The 23,835-nt window shown below is 34.9% G+C and overlaps 1 protein-coding gene across 2 annotated transcripts in view; it reads left to right on the top strand.

Moving 5' to 3' along the window:
• Positions 1-23,292, top strand: part of PLS1 (plastin 1) — a 40,489-nt gene extending 17,197 nt beyond the window's left edge. For both annotated transcript variants that reach the window (XM_035544661.2, XM_035544662.2), the window contains 15 exons: positions 389-497; positions 3,726-3,889; positions 5,040-5,169; positions 5,548-5,680; positions 6,579-6,660; positions 7,995-8,160; positions 8,261-8,403; positions 9,896-9,991; positions 11,547-11,742; positions 16,701-16,779; positions 17,076-17,190; positions 17,945-18,078; positions 19,467-19,590; positions 21,731-21,855; positions 22,319-23,292. In XM_035544661.2, coding sequence (XP_035400554.1) covers positions 428-497; positions 3,726-3,889; positions 5,040-5,169; positions 5,548-5,680; positions 6,579-6,660; positions 7,995-8,160; positions 8,261-8,403; positions 9,896-9,991; positions 11,547-11,742; positions 16,701-16,779; positions 17,076-17,190; positions 17,945-18,078; positions 19,467-19,590; positions 21,731-21,855; positions 22,319-22,454 — 1,893 coding nt within the window. In that variant the 5' untranslated portion in view covers positions 389-427 and the 3' untranslated portion in view covers positions 22,455-23,292. The remainder of the gene's footprint in view (positions 1-388; positions 498-3,725; positions 3,890-5,039; positions 5,170-5,547; positions 5,681-6,578; positions 6,661-7,994; positions 8,161-8,260; positions 8,404-9,895; positions 9,992-11,546; positions 11,743-16,700; positions 16,780-17,075; positions 17,191-17,944; positions 18,079-19,466; positions 19,591-21,730; positions 21,856-22,318) is intronic.
• The last annotated feature ends 543 nt before the right edge of the window (positions 23,293-23,835 follow it).

Here is a 23,835-nt window from a genome sequence, read left to right as displayed (position 1 = left end):
TGCTTGCAGGACTAAATCCCAATACTAACCACTAATTGGCAATGATGCTGCATTGCACATAGAAATTATTTTTTCTAAAATCTGTTGAAGTATGAGGTGATGATATTGATGTTGGAAAATTGCTCACGTGGTGGAGGTTAACTGTCGGTTATTCTAGGTGAATGAAAACATCGCGCATATGCAATTGGAGTTGCTGTTGTAAGTTCTCAGTTGCTATTACAGGGAAGAATTGCTGGGTATTTAAATGTGCTTTCAAGTGTTGTTTGTAATGTTGTGTCAGGCCTGGAGGTGCCATATAGGTCTGATACCTGGTACTGAAAAGATCAGTAACTTGTATTAGTATGTATTCGGAACTGATGCCATGTAACATCTTGTTAATTGTTGTTAGGTGTAAGCAACTGAGGACGACGCTTCTTGCTGTCAGAACATGGAGAACAACGTAACTACTATCTCTCGAGAAGAGCTTGATGAACTAAGAGAAGCATTCGATAAGATAGGTATGTTTTGGATAAGAAGATAATAAGGATGCCAATAACACTGCAGAGCCATGTAGGTTTTTGTGGACAAAATCTTTATGGATCACTTTGGTTTAATAGGGCTGTGTTTTCTTTCTGATGCAAATAATAGCTAAGAAACTAAGAATGCATATTTAAAACCACTTGTTTTCAATGCAACTGTGTTTCTTCACTTCTTTCAACTTCAGCAATGGAAACAGGTAAAATAGCATAAATAATACAACTGTCCAGCTCAGAAATTAATGTATTTGCAGCATAATACATCTCAAAAATCAGTTATTGAAACTCCTTAAATCTCAACAAAATTTTGTTATGATAAAACTTAAATTATTAAATGTTCTCATGTTTATTATTGACCTAGATAATTGACTCTGTTTCTGCTTTACTTGCAAACTTAAAGTAAAATCTATTCATTTCTCTTTCAGTTTGTTGGATGTAATTTTACATTTTAACTAAGCTAAACTTGGAGACTTTTTGATCTTGCCTTTAAAGCTAGCAGATGCTAATAATTTAACTCAATGATTTTTTTATGTTTGACAGGATGTTTTCAGATTAATCTGAGCGTAAACAGAAATAGCAAGAAATTAGTTAGTGAGCTACTAACCCTTATTTCCAGATTATTGCAATAAACTTGTGAACATTGAAGTTCTCATCTGCTTTATTTCTTGTTTTCCACAGTTCTGAGGGGGTGATGTGTAACTGTGCAGCTCAGCAAAGCAATTGAGCATATTTGTAATTACTCATAATGGGATAGCAGGGTCATTTCACAGTAATTCAAAATAATTTTGAGTGCCAGCCTTAAGCTCCTGAATCACAGAAGAATTTTTGTTTAATAACAGCTACTTATATATCTGTATTTTGTGTTGGTTCTGATCGCTGAAGGACCCAGCAGACAGACACTCTTTGCCTTGCCTTTCCCCCTCTACTGTTCATATGCTTTTATTTTTATTCTATTAATAGAGCAAAACCACTTTAAAAAACAAAAGAATGACAACAACAAAACAGTTGTCTCAACAGCAGCTGAAATGCAGTGTCAGTACCTGCAAAATAATATACTTGAAGAGAAAATAATCCTACTTGCACAAACAGGTAAAAAGTTTGTTTTGGGGTTAAGGCATAGTAATCACTGCAGATGAAAATTATGGAACAGCTTCAGCCAAGAAGAATCCTAAATGTTAGGACTCTCCAACTTAGTAAAGAGACTGTTGGGAAGCTGTATATCTGTAACACCGTGTGTTAAGGTGAACAGGAAATTGCTTGGTTTCTGTCAATACAGGTGTCAAGTGATGCTCAGTAAAGGGTCAGGAAGCTTAAACCAAAAAACAATATTTATTTATGGCAAATAATAAAACTGACAACTCATTGTTTTAGTATGTTTTGAAACAAAAAAAGGCTAGAAATGCTAAAGGAATAAGATGTGTCCACGGTTGATAATTAATGAGTTTGTATAGAACAATCATCTTGATGTAGTCTGTAGCTCAAGGTGGCTATAGCTTCCAGGAGCTGGAATGACAGACCAAAGAAAAGACCACTGCATACATGTATCAGTCCAGTGAGCAGTAGCCTGTCTTACCAGCCGCCAATAGGGTTTTGGTACAGCTTTTCTATTTGTTTTTCACCATCTGCTTTCTGCTCACTGAAAAAGTACTTTCCTTCTTCTAATATGCTTCCTGTAAAGCATCAAAATTAAACATCATCTAGGTTTTCTTCTTCCATCTTTTCCTTCTCAATGTTTTTGTGAATAAATTGCTTGCAGCTGCATTGATAAACTGCAAGAAAAGCAATGTCTTTGTCTCTGCTTGTCACCGTGGAAACTTACCCTCAGTGAAAGATGAGCCCAGCGAACTAACATAGCTGGTAATCTGAGTGAGATTGTGAACATGTCCTCTGCTCTTTAGACCATCACTGTTATTACGTGTGTTGTTACGTGTCTGACAGGTAAGCCAGACAATGGATGGATTAATCTGTATACAAGCATAAAGTTTCACTGTGCAGTTATCTGTGAATTGTTGGTAGTATACAAAACATAAAAAGACAGTAACATTTATTTTTTTGTCCCTTCATCTGCAGTGAAATGTGGCTTCTTTACAAAGCTGTACAGATGCTATGTAGTGTAGTATGGATTACAGGGAAATTAGTGAATAGCAATTAATTATGGCTAGAAATGAAAGTGTATTTTTTTTACTTGCCCTTCTATAATGTGATATGTATTCATTCACTCTGGTATTACTGGCAGAGTTCTGATATCAGAAAAAAGCATGGAGAGAAGTCCTTTAATCAGTAAACCTGAAAAACAAAGTGGGAGCACATTGGCATGTTACAAGAGTGACCAGGTCACCTTGTTCTTTTTCTGACTCGTGTCAATTCAATTTTTATAGTTTCTGCTGTGTTATCGTGGTGTTCATCAAGAGTAACACAAATTAGACTGAGTCAGTCTTGTGTATTTTTATGAGCTATACCCGTTCACTTCACAACTGTGGAGCTATACCACACCTCATGTTGAGAAAAGCTTTCTGATCCTCTGTTGCACATGGACATTCCTGATGTGGTCTTGGGAGTCCACCATAAATGAAGGTAGCAGTACAAATTGCTACCAACAGAGCTAGCTAATAGATTAAGAAAAGTCACCTTTAATAAACTGGTGCAGATCATCCTGGATTTATTCTTCACAGTTAAGCCTTACCACATCAAAAGTTTTGAAGAGCAGAAAATGTCTGCCAGGTATTAGGATAAGAAACAAAATGCAGAGTCATGTAGAGTTCTTGTGTAAGCAAGACAACAAGTGGCTCTTGTGTAAGCGTGCTGTTCTAACAACAATTTGTCTCCGATCTGAGTATACTGATTGCAGGTAGAACAATACTGACAGAAAAAATGTAATATTTGATCTTTCTTTCATTTGAGGGTTTTGTTGAAAATTTTGTTGGCTTCTTAAAAAAGCTTAATTTTTGCTATTTACAAATTTACTATCTTGTTATAGCATGTTTTGGTGTTATAGCATAGTTCCTGTGAAAATACAGAGCAGGCTGTCACACCTCCCAGCCAATTATGTTTCTAATAGGTAAGTATTTGTTCATGCTTGCTTATGTATGTAGTGAAGTCACAGGAAGAAATAATCTTTTCCTATGTATATCTCTTGCACTTGATTTATTCTCAACAGATGTTATACTAGGTTCTTTAAGTATAAAGCCAGCTTGTGTTTTTGCTTTGCAGATATCGACAACAGTGGGTATGTCAGTGATTATGAGCTTCAAGATCTGTTTAAAGAAGCAAGTCTACCCTTGCCTGGTTACAAAGTACGGGAGATAGTAGAAAAAATCATTGCAGTAACGGACAGCAACAAAGACGGGAAAATCAACTTTGAAGAATTTGTCTCTGTAAGACATTTCTTTTGGACTTTTCTTTAATTTGCAGTACTTTGGTTTTAAGAATTGGTCTTGATGAATAAGAATGAATAAGAACTGAATGAATAATGAATGAATATGAACTAGAAATGAATAAGAACTAGTTATTTAGCTACTACCTAAAGAATAGAACGATATGTTCTTTAATACACAACTAAGCACTAGTTTGAGCACGGGAGGGTTTTCTGTGACAATTTACGATGTCTTATATAATTATTTTCCAGTCTTTGGATTTTACTCTTCCGTTTGATTTAGTAGGTCTCATTTGGGCAGCATGAGAGAACATGGTAGTTCGAAGCAGTCCTACTTCTTCCTCAAAAATGAAGAGCTGGATATATATATTTTTAGAAACTGTTTGGTCTAATCTTGCTTTGGTAACAGAGTAGTACATTGGATAATCAACCTTTAAATTCTCTTAGTGATACACTAATGCTTGTGCTAGTATGTTCAATCTCTATACTAAAAGCTACTTTTTATATTAGGAGTGAGGAAAATTTTTCACTGTAAGCAAGCAACTTTGAAGTGTTTAGATGTTTTTTAAGTGTGGGTCACAATCTAGTGTGCTTTAAGAGAATCAAAACCTATTCAAGCTGTGGGTTTATCTGTGTGCTCGGGGATGGTTAGTTTTTGTTTTTACTTTAGAGTACTACTGCTAATTGCATCGGGTTGCTCATTTAGCTAGTTATTAATGTGTCTTTCCAATAATTCAGTTTGCACAGTTTCATAGGGGAGATGCAATTATTTGCATCCTAGTATAGAGTTTTATGTGTTACCTATTGTTTATTGTCAGTTCTGAGACCTCTACACTGTTTGGGCAAATTCAGGACATAACAGTATATCCTATATGGTTTACATTGTAGGCTCTTGGAAAATACTATCAGTCACCTTGCTTAAAGGTGTGTAAGTTTTATGTGGTAACCTTTTACTGTAAAGCATATGATGACATAAGCAAAATAAATATGTTCTAGTTGTTGCAAATCTGTTTTCAAGAGTTAATGTATATAACAGAGAAAGGCATTCAGATTCTCTACTGACTCTAGATAGAGGGCTGATATGATTTAATACGTAAGTAGCTATTTGAAGGTATAATTAATCACAATGCTCTCTATCTTTCTTACTGCAGATAATTCAGGAATTGAAAAGTAAAGATGTTAGCAAATCTTACCGAAAATCAATAAACAAGAAGCTGGGTATTACAGCACTTGGAGGAACATCAGCAATATCTACTGAGGGGACACAGCACTCTTACTCAGGTAATAAGCATGAATAAAGTTTGCCTGACAGGGGAAGACCCTTTAAATTTGCACTAGAGATGGAAAAAGAAGAAAACTGGAAAATGTTGCTGTTGAAAGCAAATTAACAAAGAGAAAGCATGTGGAGATGGACAAGACAAATTTGGGTGGCACTTTATTAAAAGGTGGCTGTTGAATTTGTCTCTAGCTTCATGCTGCACTTAGAGGTAAGTTAGGCATCTTTGCCAGAGTGAAAAATAAACACTGACAGAATGTGGGGCTGCAGGTGAAATGCTCCTTTGGCACAATGGTAGTAACTAGACTTAATTTTTGGCTTCGTTACATTTTAATCTATTCTCTATTAATTATAGATTATTTTAATGCTGTTTTTCTTTTCAGAGGAAGAAAAAGTTGCTTTTGTTAATTGGATAAATAAAGCTCTACAAGATGACCCAGACTGTAAACACCTCCTTCCCATGAACCCATCAGATGCTAGTCTTTTTAAATGCCTTGCAGATGGCATCCTCCTTTGGTGAGTCAATGGCTGCACGAAAGAGAAGAAACTCATCTCAGAGGTTAAGTGCTGATCACAGTGAAGTGAATTGGAAAACTTTTGATAGCCTTCAACATGGGGACTCAGCTCATAAGTATGGTAACCAATGTGTAGGATGGGAAAAATCTGTTTGCCTATAGAAATATTATTATGTGACTCTGTGCATATATTATAGAAGTGGTTTCCTCTTCAGATCCATTATCATCAATGCCAGATATGCACAGGCAGTTTATGAAGGAGATAATTACACAGTTCACATATTCGTTAGCCAGAAGAATAAAATATTTCAAATTGCAAAGATTTTCAAAGTTAATAAATATATTTACTAAATCATAGGATGGGAGAAACAGAAATCTGACTTAAATCTGTGGCAAAACAGCATATAGTACATCCCTAAACTCTAGTCTGCTGTAATTTTGTAGTTAGTGACTAACATTACTTCTGCACAATGGTAACAGTGGATAAGCTAATTAGTATTGGTGTGAATTAGTATTTGAGGTTGTTGTAAATGCAAGATACTATAGAAATGCAGTGCAGAAGAATTAGTTATTGTACAAACATTTACACTGGAGACTATTTAAATTTCAATAATTTACGGTCATAATCACTGAGGATCTTTTTTTTTGACAGCACAGACATGCTCTGTTACTTAAGTATAAATCCAATTGCTCAAATTTCTTTAATTAGGTATTACATGGGTGTTTCTGGATGAATGTCCAATTATTTAACAAGGAGAAAAGATTTAATGAATGAGGTTGTCTTTTTTAATTGTGTCAGACATTTACAGCTAGTTTCAAGTGTTCATGTTTTAAACAAATAATGAAGCATGTTTTCTGAGAAGTGGAAGTTTGAATAAACTCTGGCTTTTCTTCCTTAGCAAAATGATTAACTTCTCACAACCAGATACAATTGATGAAAGGGCTATTAATAAGAAGAAACTCACTCCTTTCACTATATCTGTAAGTACTGCACAGATAGGAACTTGTCACAAATGAGAAAGTAAAATACATTTTTTATAGCTTTATTTTAATGACAGTTACTCTGGTGGAGAAAAAATTAGTCCTATGTATTTTAAAATGTCAAAGCATGAAATTGTATTCTCTAACAAACTCAGCTGAAGTCTTCTGTTTCTTAAATGGCTTACAGGAAAGCTTTGTCTTCATGCTTTCCTTAGTTGTTTCACTATGTTCCTTTTTGCTTTACTAAGAATCTGAACAAAATAATGTTAAATTTCTGAGTGGATGTCTGGGTCAAATTTAGGGATGCAATACAGAAAGTATCTGCATAGCTGTATACTATATGCTAAGATGATGCGTTTTCAGTAGCGGAGAGTGGCTTGGACAAAAGATGAGAAGCTCTATGTTTTTTTGGCTGTGTATGAGCCATAAAATAGTTGAGGAGAACCTGTTTTTAAGAAATTTTGGATATGAGAAAATAGGTGTGGAAGAAGGAAGTAGATCCTTAAGTTACCAGCCTAAGGAGAAAATAAAATCCTGTTTAAAAGCTTCAGATACTGGACAGACTTTCAATTTCAGATGGCGACATGAAAATATGGAAAGTTAACACCATACCATATTCTAAATCCTCCAATTGGGTCTTGTAATCTCTACTTGTTTAAGGGATATGTGTCAGCAAATACAATAATACATGTGCTTATGCTGTCCCTGTAGATAGTTAAAGTATGACACTGGAGAGGAAAAAGAGTAATATGACACCTGCCTTTTTTTTGTAATATTTCATTTGTGGCGATCATTAGCTTCACTTTCAGTGTCAGCATGTTGAATGGCTCTGATTTTCTAATGCTGTTCAATCACACTTTGAGTTGCTTGACTAAATGTGTCAGCCTGTATAAGAGCTAAGATAATGGCTGTGGTGGCAGTGACGTCAGTAGCCTCCTACACAGGGCGAAATACCATATAAACACATTTTTCTAGTGGATCAAGTCCCTGGTATTTTGGGCAATATTGTCAAATTTGTGTATATGATACCTGTGAAATACAAATAAGACTGATTAGCAATCCAAGCAGTGGAAGGTGATCCACAATTTTTTGCTGGGTTCACATTAAGCATTGCCAATGATGACATCCAATAAATTTTGATAGGACACGTGGTTTTTCACAAGAAATCTCTAGGGTGCACTGCGAACCATTCAACTAATCCATAAGTTCTTATAGCTTCAGACGCTTAGAAAATTAGACGCTTAGAAAATTCAGACACTTAGTAAATTTGTTCATATTAAAGCTACAGAGATTCACAACCTCATAAGTTTGTTAAATGTTGATATTCTGAATAGGAAAACCTAAACTTGGCTCTGAACTCAGCATCTGCTATTGGCTGTACGGTTGTCAATATTGGATCACAAGATTTACAAGAAGGAAAACCCCACTTGGTATTGGGGCTCTTGTGGCAGATCATAAAAGCTGGTCTTTTTGCTGATATTGAGATCTCCAGAAATGAAGGTAAGTGTAATGCTAGCTATTGTAATGTGTACAATTTGTAATTAACTGCTTTGAAACAATGATGGCAATTATTTCAGCTTTCTTTCAAACTTCTTTTTAGCTCTAATCGCTTTGCTAAATGAAGGGGAAGAACTAGATCAGTTACTGAAGCTTTCACCAGAAGAGCTCTTGCTACGCTGGGTGAACTACCATCTGACCAATGCAGGGTGGCAGAAAATCAGTAATTTCAGCCAAGACATCAAGGTATGTAGTTATCACTCTGATAATTGAACATAGTGGTATTAAAACATACTATGCATAGAAACAAATGAGCCAGATCAGAAGTATTTAGAAAAATACTAGTCATCTGCTTTTTCTAGCTATAGGTTCAGCCTACGCTTTTCAACACTGGAAGAACATGATTTTGATCTCATCTATCTTAGTCAGTTGTTCATGCCATGTGTTATCACATCACAGTGCGAAGTGAACATTTCCTGCAAGCCCATATTCAAGGCAGTTCTAATGTTCTAAGGTTAGAGCTACTTAGGGAAATTTGCACTTCCCTGTTAGTTGCCCTTTTACTTGGCCATCCTTCTCTGTTTGTGGGTTTGTAGAAACCCATCATTTCTTTTTGTTGTTTTTTTTTAAGGAAGAAGAGCATGGCTTTTAAACTCCTTCTGTTGTGTATTTGCTAGTGGTTATTGCACTTTGTACATGGCATTGTACAGAAGAATAGGAAACCACTTCTGGAAAGTAGTTATTTAGAGAGCTATCTGGAGTAGCTACTGATTCTTGATCCAAGAAGTGAGCAGCCCCTCTCAACCACTGTCGTGCTGGTTTGCCACTTTACAGACCAAAGGGGACTGGAAGCCATGCTGGTTCTTTGTAGCAGATGTCAGGTCTTCGTAATTCTTCTCTTGTTTTCAGTCATTCTGCATAAGGTATGCAGAGTACTGTAGTAAGTCCTGTTCAAGAGAGAGAAAAAACTTCAAAAGCAAAGGAGCAAGTTTCCTTAAGGTGGTGAGACACCTTCTCAATGAAAAAAACAATTACGGTCATTTCTAGTTATATCTTTTTAAATGCCACCAAGAAGGCTAGTATTAAAGCAAACTAGGGTTTTATATGAAAACCGCTAATATAGTAAAGATCTTACATTCTATGTAAGAGAAGTATATACTTAATACTTCTAAAATTAGTAGGTTTGCCTTTTAGTTTTATGGTTTCATAGTGGTAAGGGAGCAGAGAAGCACACTTAAAAACTGCATCAAATAAATCTAACTTGTTTTGTCTCTATAAATTAATCTTAAAAGAGCCACTTCAGTCTTATTTTTTAATTCCACTTACTTAGTCCCATCAGAAATAGAAAAATTTAGGAAACAATGTAAAAAGAATAGTGAAGGAATGAAATACAAATACTGAAAATAAGATCCATGTTCCTTTGTAGGTTTTTTTTTTTGTGGGTAACCTATATAAATTTCTTTATCTTAATTGCAGCTGTCTACTTCATATCCAGTAGAATAAATGTAATTAACATCATCCAGAAAAATCAGCTTACACTTCTGTTCTTTCATCTGGCTAAATAAGTCCTATGTGGTATATGATAGTAAAATGGCTGTATGACCTCATCCATATTCACTGTAATTAGAGTGCCATATTTCTGACTTCTGTGGCTTTTGAATCAGACTGCAAGAGTAGTAAATGACTATCAGAGGCTACATATTTTTTCATTTTCTTAATACTACGCTGTGTGTTTTAGGATTCAAGAGCATACTACCATCTGTTAAATCAGATAGCACCCAAAGGAGATGACCCTGATGAAATACCTGTTAAAATTGACTTTTCAGGGTTTCATGTAAGTATCCTGAAATTTAAAAAAAAATAAAAATAAAAGACTGGAATTATCTGAGACCTCTGTATATGTATCCAACATCTTGGTTGCAAAGCTGTTCTAGAATTGCCTTTTGCTTTTGCGAAGCATACAACAGCTCAGTCAGATTATCCAATGTCATAGAAGATTAAATGAGAAAAGCTCGAGTCAAGTTCCAGGACACTGCTGAAATAGGATTATGCATCCTATAGTTTAAAATTTGGAACTGTGTTTTACTTACATTAGAGTGCAACTGGTGTTTTCAGTTGGATCCGCCAATATGAATTTTACAACATCCTGTTTCAGTTCTGTTCTTTTGGAATTCAGGCGAGGAAAAAAAGCTGACTTCACAAACTTTGTGATCTTTCCTCAAACTAAATAGAATTCGGTGATAACATGTGAACCTTTCAAGTAACTAGCAGGAAAGCGTAGCAACTGTCAAACTTTAAGTTGCAAAGGGCTACAAGTGCTGAAAATGGTTATCTAGATGTCAAGAACACTTTTCTCTAAGACGCTACATAACGCTGAAAGAAAAGAAAGATTACTTAGAGAATGTTTGATGCAAAATTGAACTGACTGCCTAAGATGCCTGTATCAATCAAAATCTTATTATTTATTATAATGAAAACCCAGTTGCAAAACTATGCATGTATAACTTTTGCTTATAACTGAGCTTCAGTCCTCTCAAATTCCTTCATGAAGAGAGATCTATTTTGTTGCTTTTTTTTTTTTGGGGGGGGGGGGGTGAGAAAGGATAGTGGATTTTTGTTGGTGGTTTTTTCCTTTGTAATTTCCTATAGTTTATTCGATCATTTTCTGTAATGGGTTATAAACCAGTATGAATAACGTGCAAACGTGTTATAGAGCAAGGTTCTGGTTGAGTGTACCAGTGTTGAATTAATGACTCTTATTTCATTCTAAGAGTAAATCAGTTGCTAACTGATTTCCCTTGAAATAGTAACTTTTAATGTTGTGAAGATTAGAGGCAAAAGGTATATGTTACATGGTTTTGAAGACTTGCTTATTCTAGGTAGATTAATAATAAAGATGAATATACAAAATACCTTTTCATTACGCATAGGCTACCAACTAAAAAGATTTAGAGGCAAAAATAATCTATCACCTTGTCTTTCTTTTGATATCATGTCCAAACTCGGTAATGGAGGGTTTTGAGATCATCTGATCATCTAAGATCATCCGTAAGTACTGTTTATGAGAATGCCAGTTTGAAGCAGTGATTATGAACCTATAGCTCATATAGCAGAAATACATTTGGTAAGGGAATCAACAGCTTGGAAACAGAAACATAACCACTCACCTCTGTCTGCTGTGATTCACTGGGCATGCTGAACAGGCAGCCACAGAAATGAAGGACAGAAAGAAAGTGGAAGGAAGAGGGGAATTGTTAGGGTCTGTAAGAGCTAGCTTGGGCATTAGGGAAATGAGGGAGACACAGGTCACGATTTGCTAGACTGCACCTTCAGTCAGAACATGAAAGTGTTTGTTACAAGTTAATGTGTTGTTTTTTTTTTTCTTTTAGGAGAAAAATGACTTCAAGAGGGCTGAATACATGCTCCAACAGGCAGACAAATTGGGCTGCAGGCAGTTTGTAACTCCAGCAGATGTGGTTGCAGGCAACCCTAAACTCAATTTGGCTTTTGTTGCAAATCTCTTTAACACACATCCAGCCCTACACAAGCCTGACAATTCATCTTATGATCTCAATTTATTAGAAGGTACTCAACTTGCTAAGCATATAGGAGATAAGAACGCTAATGACTTCTGTTTAAGTATTCTAGGTTGTGATAAAGGATCTGTGTGTGATGGTGCCTGTGTTAACACCAGCATATAGAGCTTTTTCATTAGCTTTCAGCATAAGCCTGTAGTAGAAGTCCTCATTAGCTTGACCAGAGGCTATTTGTGAATAATCTCTTATTATTCACTTGCAGGAGCAAAGCCTGTTCTGTTATTGCTTTTCCAGGTTCCTTTGCTTCTTGCCATAGGATTTATATTTTAGCTGATGCACAAATACAGCTTTTCCTAATTTGGAGTACTATATTATACAACTGTCTTTTAAAATCTACTATGTCTTCTAAAGTGCTTCTCACGGGTTGTGGTTTTTATATACATGTGTATATAGCTGGTTGCATTTTTAAAACTGGAAACTGATTTAAAAAAAAAAAAAAAAGCTTCTGTATAAATGACCTGTACAAATCTATTGCACCAACAACCTGTATGGATCCTAGCATATCTGTGAGTTTGTACTGTGCTTGAATTGTGCTGTTCAGATCCCTAATGCTGGAGATAAAGGAATAGTAATCCTTGGCTGTTACCCTTTCTGTGGACCAGCTAATCTAGGATAATGAAACAGTATAGCCAGTGTATTTCAGTTGTTCACTGATCTCAAAGGAAAGGTGAGAATGAGGGTTGCCGCACTTGAGAGAATCATCAACAATGCTAGCACATTGCTCTGCACTGCCTGCTCTTGCTTTCCTTATACTGTTCCTATCAGGTTTCCTTTCCATCTAGGTGAGTCCATCTTCCTTTGCTTCTAGCTTTTTCATAAGTTTCCTGCTCTGCTGTAACCCTATTTCATAAATCTTGTATCCCTCAGACCACTCCTGTTTCAGGCTTCCTGCTTTTCTGGTTTTATGGGTGCCAGCTTTGGTAGAGGTATCAAAGCACAGGAGGCAGTCTTCCTTTTCCAGCTATGACATCCCTAGTCACTGCAGTCCTTGCTGTCCGTGACAAATGATTGAAGAAAAGCCTTGCTCTTCCTCTGCTGCAATTCTATTGGAAATATATGCTTTTAGGATTGTGTGCAAGAGCTGTGTGAAAGTAGAATATGTAATCACCAAATGCTAGAGTACAGTTCTTTAATGGTAAATACAGGCCAAATTTAGGTTGCTTTTTATAGTGACTAGTTTAGAGACAGATAACTATGACAGCATTATCTGTTTACAGGCAAGTAGAAGACTCCTCTCTGCCCCCAAATAATAACTCCTGTGTTGCCATGTAGATCTAAACTATTGATAGTTATTTTAGCCAAAAGACAACGTTGTTCATGTGTTTTGTTTGTTTGTTTACCATTAAGTCCTGTATATTGGCTAACCTTTTCTCAAAGTAGTGTTAGACAAAATGTAATTTGTTTCTTTATAGTGTCATCTTAGATGGTCTGTTGTAATCTGACTCATAATTTATAATGCTTTCCTATTTTGCTTCATGAAATCCAGATTTGACCCCTCCTAATGTAGGTACTGTATTTAGTACTTTTCTGTACTCTGATAAAGTATTTAGTCTGCATTTTTCTTGGTGTGATTTTATCTAGTGTTTTAATTGTATCTGTCCTTTTCTGCTGGTTGATTTTCTGCATCATTCTTGTATTTTTCTATTGCTTTTATATTAAATTTAGTCTAACTCAAAAGAAAAAACACAGGTCTAACATGATGCATATAAAATGGGGGCAAGATGTGAACAAGTCAAACACCATATAGTTCTTTCTGTGAATCTAACCAGCAGCGGCCTTCCATAAGCTAAGTTTTGAAGCTCTAAACTTGTACCTGGGTGAGTAGAGCTTCTTGAAAGCCTTAGTTTTCTTGCATTAAATTCTATCTTTTCCATGATTATTCCACCCCAAAAATATGATGTGGCTGCTCTTTTCGGTTTAAAACAACAAACACTAGGCATAAATTGGAATTTAGGCTGATAGTATGTCTGGTGATGGTCGCTTGTATGCAGAGAGCAGAACCCTCAGATATTTTTCCAAAAGGAAATAAACATCTGATACTATGTGGGGTGGGAGGAGGAGGATGGAGTCCTCAGTGAATGCATCACCCTTATGTGTTGCTGTTGCTCTGAGGAAATTCTCACTTGTAGGAAGGACACCAGAGTTTGGGATCTAACTCCCAGAAAGCTGAGCTCTTGAGGGGAGGAGAACATGGAAACATGTCTACCCGTCTTTTGTCCAGCGTGCATGTTATCTGAGGCTGTTTTGAAGTCTGCTGGCAGCCTTCAAGACTGTTAACATGAGAAGGTTAACTACTCCCACTCAGGCCAGTTGAATTTAGGGTGGAAACTTAAATCTTAAGCTCTGTTGTCTTTCAGAGAGAATCTCAGGTATTGGAAGCCCTTTGAATCTTGACCCCATCCTTATTGCTACTCCTCATTCAGTTCCATAGTATAATGATCTCAGAGAAGAAAGAGATGGCTGTAAATATAAAGGATACTACCAAATTTGCTCCTCTCTCTTTTGTGTAGCTCTGTCCCTTTTCTGCAGTTTTCCTATGATTTTGGCTATCTGCTGCACCACTCAGCAGAAGATATGCTCCTGATAGGATCACAAGGTATATTTTGCATAAAAGAATGGAGAGAAAAAAAATTGGTTCTCAGCCATCTGGAAGACTTAAGAACATTTACGTGTTGCATGATAAAGGGATTTGTTTAAAGTGGCATATTAAATACACTGTGCTGAATTCCTGCTAGACAAAATGGGGTTTCCCAACTTGCATGCTCTTGGTCTTGCTTGTCTACTTGGGATTCTTTTGGCAGTGTTAAGCATGTATTGTAAAATTCCCAGTCTGAGTGCAGTTTCTGAGTAATTTTTTGTAGCTATGCTTTTAGTAAGAGTTCATTAAGTAACCTGGTTGTCATCTTTGCAATGGATAAGTGTCCTTAAAAGCACTTTGCGGTCAGTTTTTAGGCACTGTAAACTAACCCAAAGATCAGTAAGCCTAAAAATGTAATAAAAGCAAAATATTAAAAAAAAAAAAAAAAAAGTGACCTTAAGTACCTCTAAGGTACTCTCATGCTTCTATGTTGATTTTCTTTTCTATGGAAAAAGGCTGATGTTGTTATTTATCACAAAATGTAATCCTTTATTGTCTTAAGTTTTGCTTTGGGAAGAAATATGTGAAACAAAGGTGACTGCCTGAAGACCTTGCAGCATAGTATATTTCTTTCAACATGCATTCATTCATCAATGAATCTTTGGTAACTTTTGTAAGTGAATCTGAAACAAATACCAGCTTGAATTCCATATCAAAGATCTTATAATTCAGGAAGAAAATACAGCAGTAGGATGAATATAATCAATTTCTTATTAATTGGAAAGTAACTGGTAAACTGCCTGACAGGTTTTTTTATAAAATGTGTTCTATTGGAACATGCTAGTTACAACTGAAATATTTCACAGAAATATCTGAATTTGTTATGTTTTCGATAAATCCGTTTTCAAGTCTGGGTATTTTTATATAGAAAATAAGGTCTAGATTAAAACTGTAACCTGTATCTAAAAATAGAACCATAACATCAATTTAATGGAAAAATAACATTAAGGTGGTGTTCTTTCTAATCTAATGATGCACGTTTAAACATCAACTTCACTTTGCAAAAACATTAATTGTTCTGTAGTCAGCATGAACTGCGGAACTAAATGAGGCTGTTTTCATGCTACATAAACCTCATTAGACGAACTCAGTGCCATTATCCACTAAGGAACAGGTGAAGAAAAATCTTCAAATTTTCATATGTTTCAGTTCTGTGAAATCTATTCTGTCATTCTTTGTGGAGAATTTCTCTCCCCCAGTGTCCTCTCTATTTTCAACTGGATTATCAGACCAACAGAACAAAGCAATGATTTTACTGCAAGCTCATGTATTCAGGCTAAATATTTCCTTAATTGTTGTTCTTTGATGTAAGAGGAAATGGCTTATGTAGCATTGATTCACAAGTAATTGGCCACACATTCATTGTTAACTTTAAGTAATGTTGTATGTAGAAAATTAATATATTACTGCAAGCTGTAACCTTATAAAGAAAGAACATTAGTTAAGGGGCTCGTGATTATAGTAAGAACAACCTAACTCAGGAAAATGAAGGGTTTTTTTCTACTGGGTTTTCTGCATTTCTCATAAGATGGAAAGTAACTGGTAGGATTGCTGGAAGGCTTTTACAAAATCTATTCTGTTGGAAAAAGTCAATCACAACTGAAATTTCCAACAATTCCAGAGTTTCTAGTTAAATCTGCAAGAATAACTAGCCTGTTTGGCAGTATATACAGCTTCACACATTTTATCAGTATAATACTGCCCTGCTGGGCCTCCACTGTTAAAAACTTAAAAGGTGAGGTCTGTTGCTGTGGAGGACCTTCACAAATTAATACTGGGAATTTGTGTGGAGAGAGCAGAGCTGTAGTTTCTACAGTTTGACACAATTGCATTGTGTTAATATTAACCTTTAATAAAAATGGGATTTCAAACAGATTTAAAGATAGTGTTGAATATACTTTCCACTGATTATTTTAGTTTTAGGAACTTCAGTCATTAACTTTGTTATTACTTATCACCATTTGCACCATTACATATCATCTAAAACAAAACCAATAAACAGTCTATTTCTGTATTTTATTTTTTTTAAGATACATTTACACACACACACACAAAGATGGATCCTGTGCTCTCTGGCCTTTTGCTTAGAACTGAGGGACCCTGAACTTGATAAGATCACCTCTACTTATTGGCCATTAGGAACTACTATTATGGAAATGATGAACTTATTTTTAAGGAGGGAAAAGAAAACAACACACCATAGTGCAGGAGCCGTAACTTGTTTGTTGTATGTATGTGAGTCATTTAAACATTGCTTATTAAAATATTTTCTCCAAGTAATTTATATAGAATTATATTTATCACTATAGGAGAAAGTAACGAAGAAAGGACTTTCAGAAACTGGATGAATTCACTGGGTGTAAGCCCGTATGTTAACCATTTATACAGGTAAGGCCTTTTTTTCTTTAAGTAGTATTTTGTTCTCCCTTGGGTATAATAAAATAGGTATTTATGAATATCTGCTAGAATATAGTAACAATGTGAATAAAGGGAAGTTGTAATTCTACTGAAATAGTGATTTCCAAATTTCCATACAGCATGACAGGAACTTTTCTGTAGAACTCACTAAGCAGTACCTGATTCAGATATTCCATTCATGATTGAGAAATACTCAAGTATTTAATAACTTTTTCATTGTGCATATGAAGTTTCATACTTTAAAATATTGGCTTACTCTCATTTAGTGATCTCTCTGATGCTTTAATAATCTTCCAATTGTATGAGATGACTCGTGTGCCAGTTGACTGGAGCCACGTCAACAAACGTCCTTATCCTCTGCTCGGTGGTAATATGAAAAAGGTGAGTAGATACTCTCAAATACAATTTAGTTTCACAGTTTCCAGTTGTGCTGTTTCTAGTAACCTGGATTGTCTAGATTGGAGTGTTAGTGAGACAGTCCTAGGCCAAAAAAAAAAAAAAAAGACAGGGTGAGGGGAAACAGGAGGAGGGGAGAGAAAAATCTTCCAGGTATTGTTTCAAGAAATAAATAGCAATAGTATCACTTGAGTTTCAAAATGTGAAATATGGCTGCCATTTGGCAATATTAAATTTAGGATCTAATTAGGGTATCTCAGTAAAAATTTCAGGCGTAACACAGCTGTTGTCCAATGCTCTTATATCAAGAGGTGTTGCAGAGCAGCTTAATATTGTGCCAAGAGAATTTGTGGAAGTCCTGCAGAATCCAAGCTTTCACTTACTTTGTGATCATTACGAAGCCACAAATGTAGGACAAAAAAATGCTGTTTGTTTAAAAATAATGTATTCCAAGTATTCTCCCAAATTCAGTTTTGATGTGACTATTTATTACCTAGATGAAAACCAAGAGAATTTTTTTCTCAGCTGTGAAATATGATTAGCATTGCAATCTTATGTAATTGTATTTATATCTGCAAGAACAGTAAAAACAGCATAGTGTACAAAGGCTAGAAATCTTTCTGTAGCTTCAAAATCTCACGATAGTTAACAGTAAGCCAAATTAATTGACACTACACATAGTTTCTAGGTCTGTGTTACAGATTTTTTTTTTGCGTTGTTTGTATACATTTACTTTTAGATTGAGAATTGCAATTATGCTGTAGAACTTGGGAAGACAAAAGCAAAATTCTCTCTGGTTGGTATTGCTGGACATGATCTAAATGAGGGCAATCCTACTCTGACTTTGGCTTTGATATGGCAACTGATGAGAAGGTAAGTTAGGCGTAGTATATGACACATGTATGCATCTGTGCATGTCTTCATATATGTTGCTGTTTGTACATCAAGGGAAATTAAAGCAAGTGTGTTCAGCTCATCTAACAGGTACAGTGGTGCACAGCATATCTAAGAGGAAAGAACTGGTGCAATCACTTCAGTGTCCTGCACCTGTTATAATCATGTACAAAAGCTTCCATAATCTGAGTAAAATTTCATACTTTAACATAAAAATTGCAAGACACTAGCCTAGCAGTAGAAATAACAAGGTTATATAGAAAAATAATCATAACTGTTCTGTGTAAGAATTAATGCTTATGGAAATACCAAAGATTAAGCTGTATTAAATTTCTGATCAAGATTTGTCTTATTCATGTTGTATTGATTCAAACATTTAAATTGACCAAAATATTTTGAAGCTTTTGTAATCAAAGAACCATTGTGAACTTCTACAAATTCAAAATCTTTTTGACTGAATATTAACAAATAAGGCTGCAGCACTGCTAGTTTTTTTTATTTTTTATTTTAAATACTGATCTGACAAATATGGGAGTTCAGATAGGTTAATAATAGAGGAAAATGTTTAAGAATGAACCAAGAACTAAGTGCAATTTTCTAGTGTGTTTTAAATAAGCATTTTGTGGAGTCATTTGTAAACATTCACTTACTCTGAGATATAAATTTATACACATTTTTACATGCTGTGTAGTGATTGAAATGACGATAGTGTGTTTCTATGTGCATACATCCATTTATATATCAATAATTAAAACCTTACGTTTTAAAAATTGTGATTAAAATTGGTTATCCTTCAGCCAGTATAAAAGCACATAATTTATTTTGTCTTTATTCCATGTATTTTTCTGAAAGTAGGGAGTGATTTAAAAATTTGTGCAATCAAAAAAGGAAGATAAGTAGGAAGAGGTGATGTATGCTATAGACTTGAAAACAGGGAAGAACTTTAAAGCCATCACAGCTATAGTAATGTAAAATTAAAATCTTGTTAGTGCACCGAGCAGGAATAAATGTAAGTTGATTTCAGTAAAGAATATTTTAAAGTATTTTCCATAAATTAATTTACGCTGAAATACTCAGTGTTTTGTTTCTTGGACTGTTGTGCCTGGATGCAGGGGAGACATTTAAGCATATAAAGTAAAATTAGCTATAGTGTGCTGAGTAAAATACAGAAAGAAGTTGTGATACTGAACATTGAGTTGTAGGATGTTATTTTATTCTTGCAACAACTGAAAAAGTGATTTAATGAACTAATAGTTTATAAGGTAGGGTATTTTATGAAGATGAGTACTTAGAACTGTTACTGTGCTGAATTAATATTTTACTTTTGCTTTTAGCTTTAATTCAGACTCTTATTTTCCTTATTAAAGGTATACTTTGAATGTATTATCAGACCTTGGAGAGGGGGAAAAAGTAAATGATGAAATTATTATTAACTGGGTGAATCAGACACTTTCAAATGCAAATAAGAAAACTTCAATTACCAGTTTCAAGGTAATCAAATACTTCTACTTTTCTTTCCACCTATAACCAGATGTAGGATTTTTAATTTGATCCGTTAACAGTTTGGCTTTAACTGTGGCTCTCCCCTATCAGCTAGCATAATTGTAAAAGGAAATATTTTTGAGAGTCTGTTAATTTTCAGAAGTATTTCACAGCTCTATTAATAGCAAGAAATCTTAGAGCAGAGACTGTAGTTTCTAAAAATTAGAAAAAAAAAATATCCAAGGGACATCTGCCTGAAGTCATGCCAGTGTTTGGGTGTGGTGTGTCAGGTATCTTGCATTTATATGGGTATTGGCACACTCATACTTTTGAGCACAAACATGAAGAACAGTTTTGGAAATACTGGGGGTGGGAACAAGAGATTTCACCGCTTCTTTAATAGCAGTCATTGAAAAACAAGTGTGTGACAGCACCAGCAGAGGGAACCCAATTTAACCAGCAACCTGTGTTGGCTTGAATGGCATTGCTGGTGTGCCACAGACCTAACAGAACAGGTCACTGTCAACAAATAATCTATGTGCTACAGGAGCTTATCTATTTCAGCAAGTATGAGCAAATTGATAAATAAAGCTTTCCTTTCATGTGCTTAGTGTCAGGCATGAAAGAAGGCACGTATGTCAGGTGTATATATCATGGTGTGTGAATTTCATTCTTTAGAAGTGGTAGATCAACTGCAGGGTTGCACTTGTACACAAATATAGTATTCTTATACAGGTTTATTGTATGCACTGAAACAGTTATATCAATGTAGTTCACAACAGGAACATAAAAACCAAGTCAAATATTTGAGAGCTCCCTGGTATGACATTGTATTAGGTAAGCATTGGGCAGAAGGTAATATCAAATTATCTTTCTACACCAGAAGACTTAATTTTTATTGTAGAAGGTAAACTTGGTGTTGATCTTCACAAAAGGGAAGATCAACTCTTATTTCTACATTCATTGTAGCAATATTAATATAAATAATTTGAATGTAAGACGATAATCTGCCCCAGCATCTTGATTTTGGTATGCCTGTGTTTTTGGGGGGAGGTTGTTTGTTTTTAAGGTAGTTCAAAGGATGGTAGACCAATACAGACAAAAGACATTCTTCAGCACGATTCTCTTACTGCTGATTTTTGACAACATTCATGTATATATTATCTTTCACAATTTGAATTTTTGTCTATGTTTTGGGGTTACTACTACAAACATTGTGTAGCAGAGAAAATGGAGGTCCCAGCTATTTGTTGTGGAATATGAAAGCCAAGTTTTATCACATTGGCATTAATTGAAACAAAAATTTAAAAAAAAAATAAAAATGGTTTATATTCTTGCGGAGATACCCAATGCGTTCCATGTCTTCAGGCAGATGTATATTACTATTTGTAAATGTATAGTTAGAGTGATGACACTGTGGAACTTGATGGAATTTGAAATCATAGCTGTAATCTTGTGATGAAGGCAGTTGGGTCATGTGTCTTATGAGCCGAGGCTCTGATGAAACAAGAGCCAGCATTGCTGAAACTGTCTTCATGTTGGTTCCCTATCTTCCCAAACTGTTGGTTTGATTTCATCTTGCAGCAGGCTGCTTATTTCCCATGATATTAGGGAAGAAATAATGGCAGCAACAGCATTTTATATTTTAAAACTTGAGGAAAACACATTCGTGTATTAAAGACAAAACATAGACTGCTCATACTATCTCAGAATGCCATCTGGGATGCAAAAATGATATAGTGGGCAATAAACTACTTCAGAAAATAATTCTCTTATGAGAAAAAAAGAAAAATCAGACTAGTTGGGGAATGCAAATACCATTTTGTTATCTTGAAAATAGTCTGGTGCTTGGACTTCTTTCAAAGTTCCTTTCTGCCCAGGGAAGGGGGAAGACTTTTTCATTCAAGTAATTTAGGCCATTTATATTTGTGCAATGATACCAACATTCAGTGTGAACCTTATAATTTAGATGTGCTGAAAACATTAGACTACATAAAGGGTGTGGGGGGGAATGTTTATGCAATAAAGTAACAAAACATACTGCTAGTTTTCAGCCTCTGAGATGGGCTGGAAGTTTTCTTTCATTGCAAAGACAGAATAATCAAAGCTATTAGGTTCCTTATCCTAATTTTTACGTATTTTCTTTTAGGACAAATCAATTAGCACTAGTTTACCTGTCCTTGATTTAATAGATGCCATTGCACCAAAAGCAATTCGCCCAGAAATGGTCAAGAGAGAAGATCTTTCTTATCAAGACAAATTGAATAATGCCAAGTAAGTTTTAAATGAATACTTTGTATTTTCCTGAAGTGTAGAAATGCTTTATTTCCTGGTGTAATTAATATGATTTATCAATTTAACAGAGAGAAATTTCACTAATGTTACTTTGTTTCAAAGAGAATATTATTTTAAATTATAATATCCTAGAGGTATTTTTCTAGCATGTTTAAATTATGAACTCAAATTCACAGCTGATATCACCTACTCCACTGCAATTGGTTTATTAATAGTCTGCCATAATCCACACTGTTACTGAGAAAAATAAATGCTTTGATAATGGGTAGCAAAATGGCTGTCAGTACAGTTGCTAATACATAGTTTACCAGAATAATGTTCATTTCCACCTAGAGGGTAAGTGCTGACTGAATGGACATATACTGCTATTAAAATCTGTTGTTGTGAATCTTCACGTGTTAGATTTAAGTTAAATAATATTTATTTTTGTTTGCTTTCTAAGGTACGCCATTTCAGTTGCTCGCAAAATTGGTGCTCGTATATATGCTCTCCCAGATGATCTGGTCGAAGTGAAGCCAAAAATGGTGATGACAGTGTTTGCATGTTTGATGGGAAGAGGACTGAACAAAATAAAATAATGAAGAGATTTAATATCACTTTCTGCCATGTTAAGGACGATGAGACGACGAATGCCTCACAGCTTACAGAATTCTGAAGCTGAACAGAATAAAATGAGAAAATGTTTGCACAAATATTCTCATTAATTACATCCTAATGTGTTTATATTAAAATTTCATTCAATTTCATAACACATTGATTATTTATGGGTACTATTGTTTTCAGAAAATGTTCTGTACCAAATTAACATAACGAATTTGTATTGCTTGAAGAAAAAAAAAAAACAAAAAACAACCTTATCAATCAAGTTTCATTTGCATTAGCTTCCATAACATGTAACAATCTGTATCGCTTTACATATATTATTTCAGGACCTACTGTGAAATATTGATTTTTTTTTTTTTTTTTTTTGTGGGTGTTAGTTACATGTAGTCATACCTATATTAAGGTGCATTCCAATCCCTGTTATATTACTATAATAGTACAGTATAATATATTACTGCACAAGTTATCATCCTTGCCTTACTCTTTAAGAACTTAACTCCTGTTGAAGTCAGAGAGTCTTGTCATTGACTTCCGTGAGAGCAAGTGAAGGCCTATGATAATGTCTGGAAGCTAATGAGTATTCAAAAAGCTGATAAAACTTCTTTGTGAGCATAACTTTAAATGTGTAATAGTTTTGTCATTGAGCAAGAACTTATCGTCCGTGTCTTGAGGGGAAAAAACAGCAAATAACAGTGTAATCATGTCATTATTAGATCTGCATAGGTTATCTTTTGCAATTGAACTAAAAAAACTGATTTTTTTTATTTTTCATAAAATACTGTAAAAGAGAACAATAAAGGTCTAGCTGTTCCAGTTTGGGGGTTCATCTTGATGTATTGCATTTACTTATAGATTGTTCCTTTGATTTTTATTTTTTTCCCAAAGTATATAGCACATGTGTAGAGGTTTTGTATAGAAAGACTGGTACATTGTCTAGATGAGATAAGACAATTACTTTCATATTGTTTTTCAAAGCAAGTATTTGTAGCTTTCTCTGCAGCCATAAATTTTCACCAAAGATGCAGGAGCTAGATGTTTAATAAAACAATAAGGAAGCCAAACCGTAAGGAAGACAGAAAACTAAAAACTGGACTTTTCGTTTTAAGGTGTGAAGCCACTGCTTTTTCTCTCAGCTCCTTAAAGTGGTCATTAAGGTGTGGCAAAACCCAGGGATGATGATGAGTGGCCAGTCATACTAAGCTTTATATCTTCAGTATTTGGCCCAACCTATTAACAGAGAATTGGATGCATCTATTTGTTTTCCTTTATGTAAGAGAATACTAGGAGGTTTAGAGAATTAATTACTTGGATTTAGAAAAATTTGTCTCTGTGTACTGGTTTGTATTGTCTGGACAA

Source organism: Cygnus atratus, chromosome 9 (assembly GCF_013377495.2).
Source record: "Cygnus atratus isolate AKBS03 ecotype Queensland, Australia chromosome 9, CAtr_DNAZoo_HiC_assembly, whole genome shotgun sequence".
NCBI classification, from domain to species: domain Eukaryota; kingdom Metazoa; phylum Chordata; class Aves; order Anseriformes; family Anatidae; genus Cygnus; species Cygnus atratus.
The sequence above is the reverse complement of the archived record's forward strand: the minus strand, read 5'-3'. Positions and strand labels throughout refer to the sequence as shown.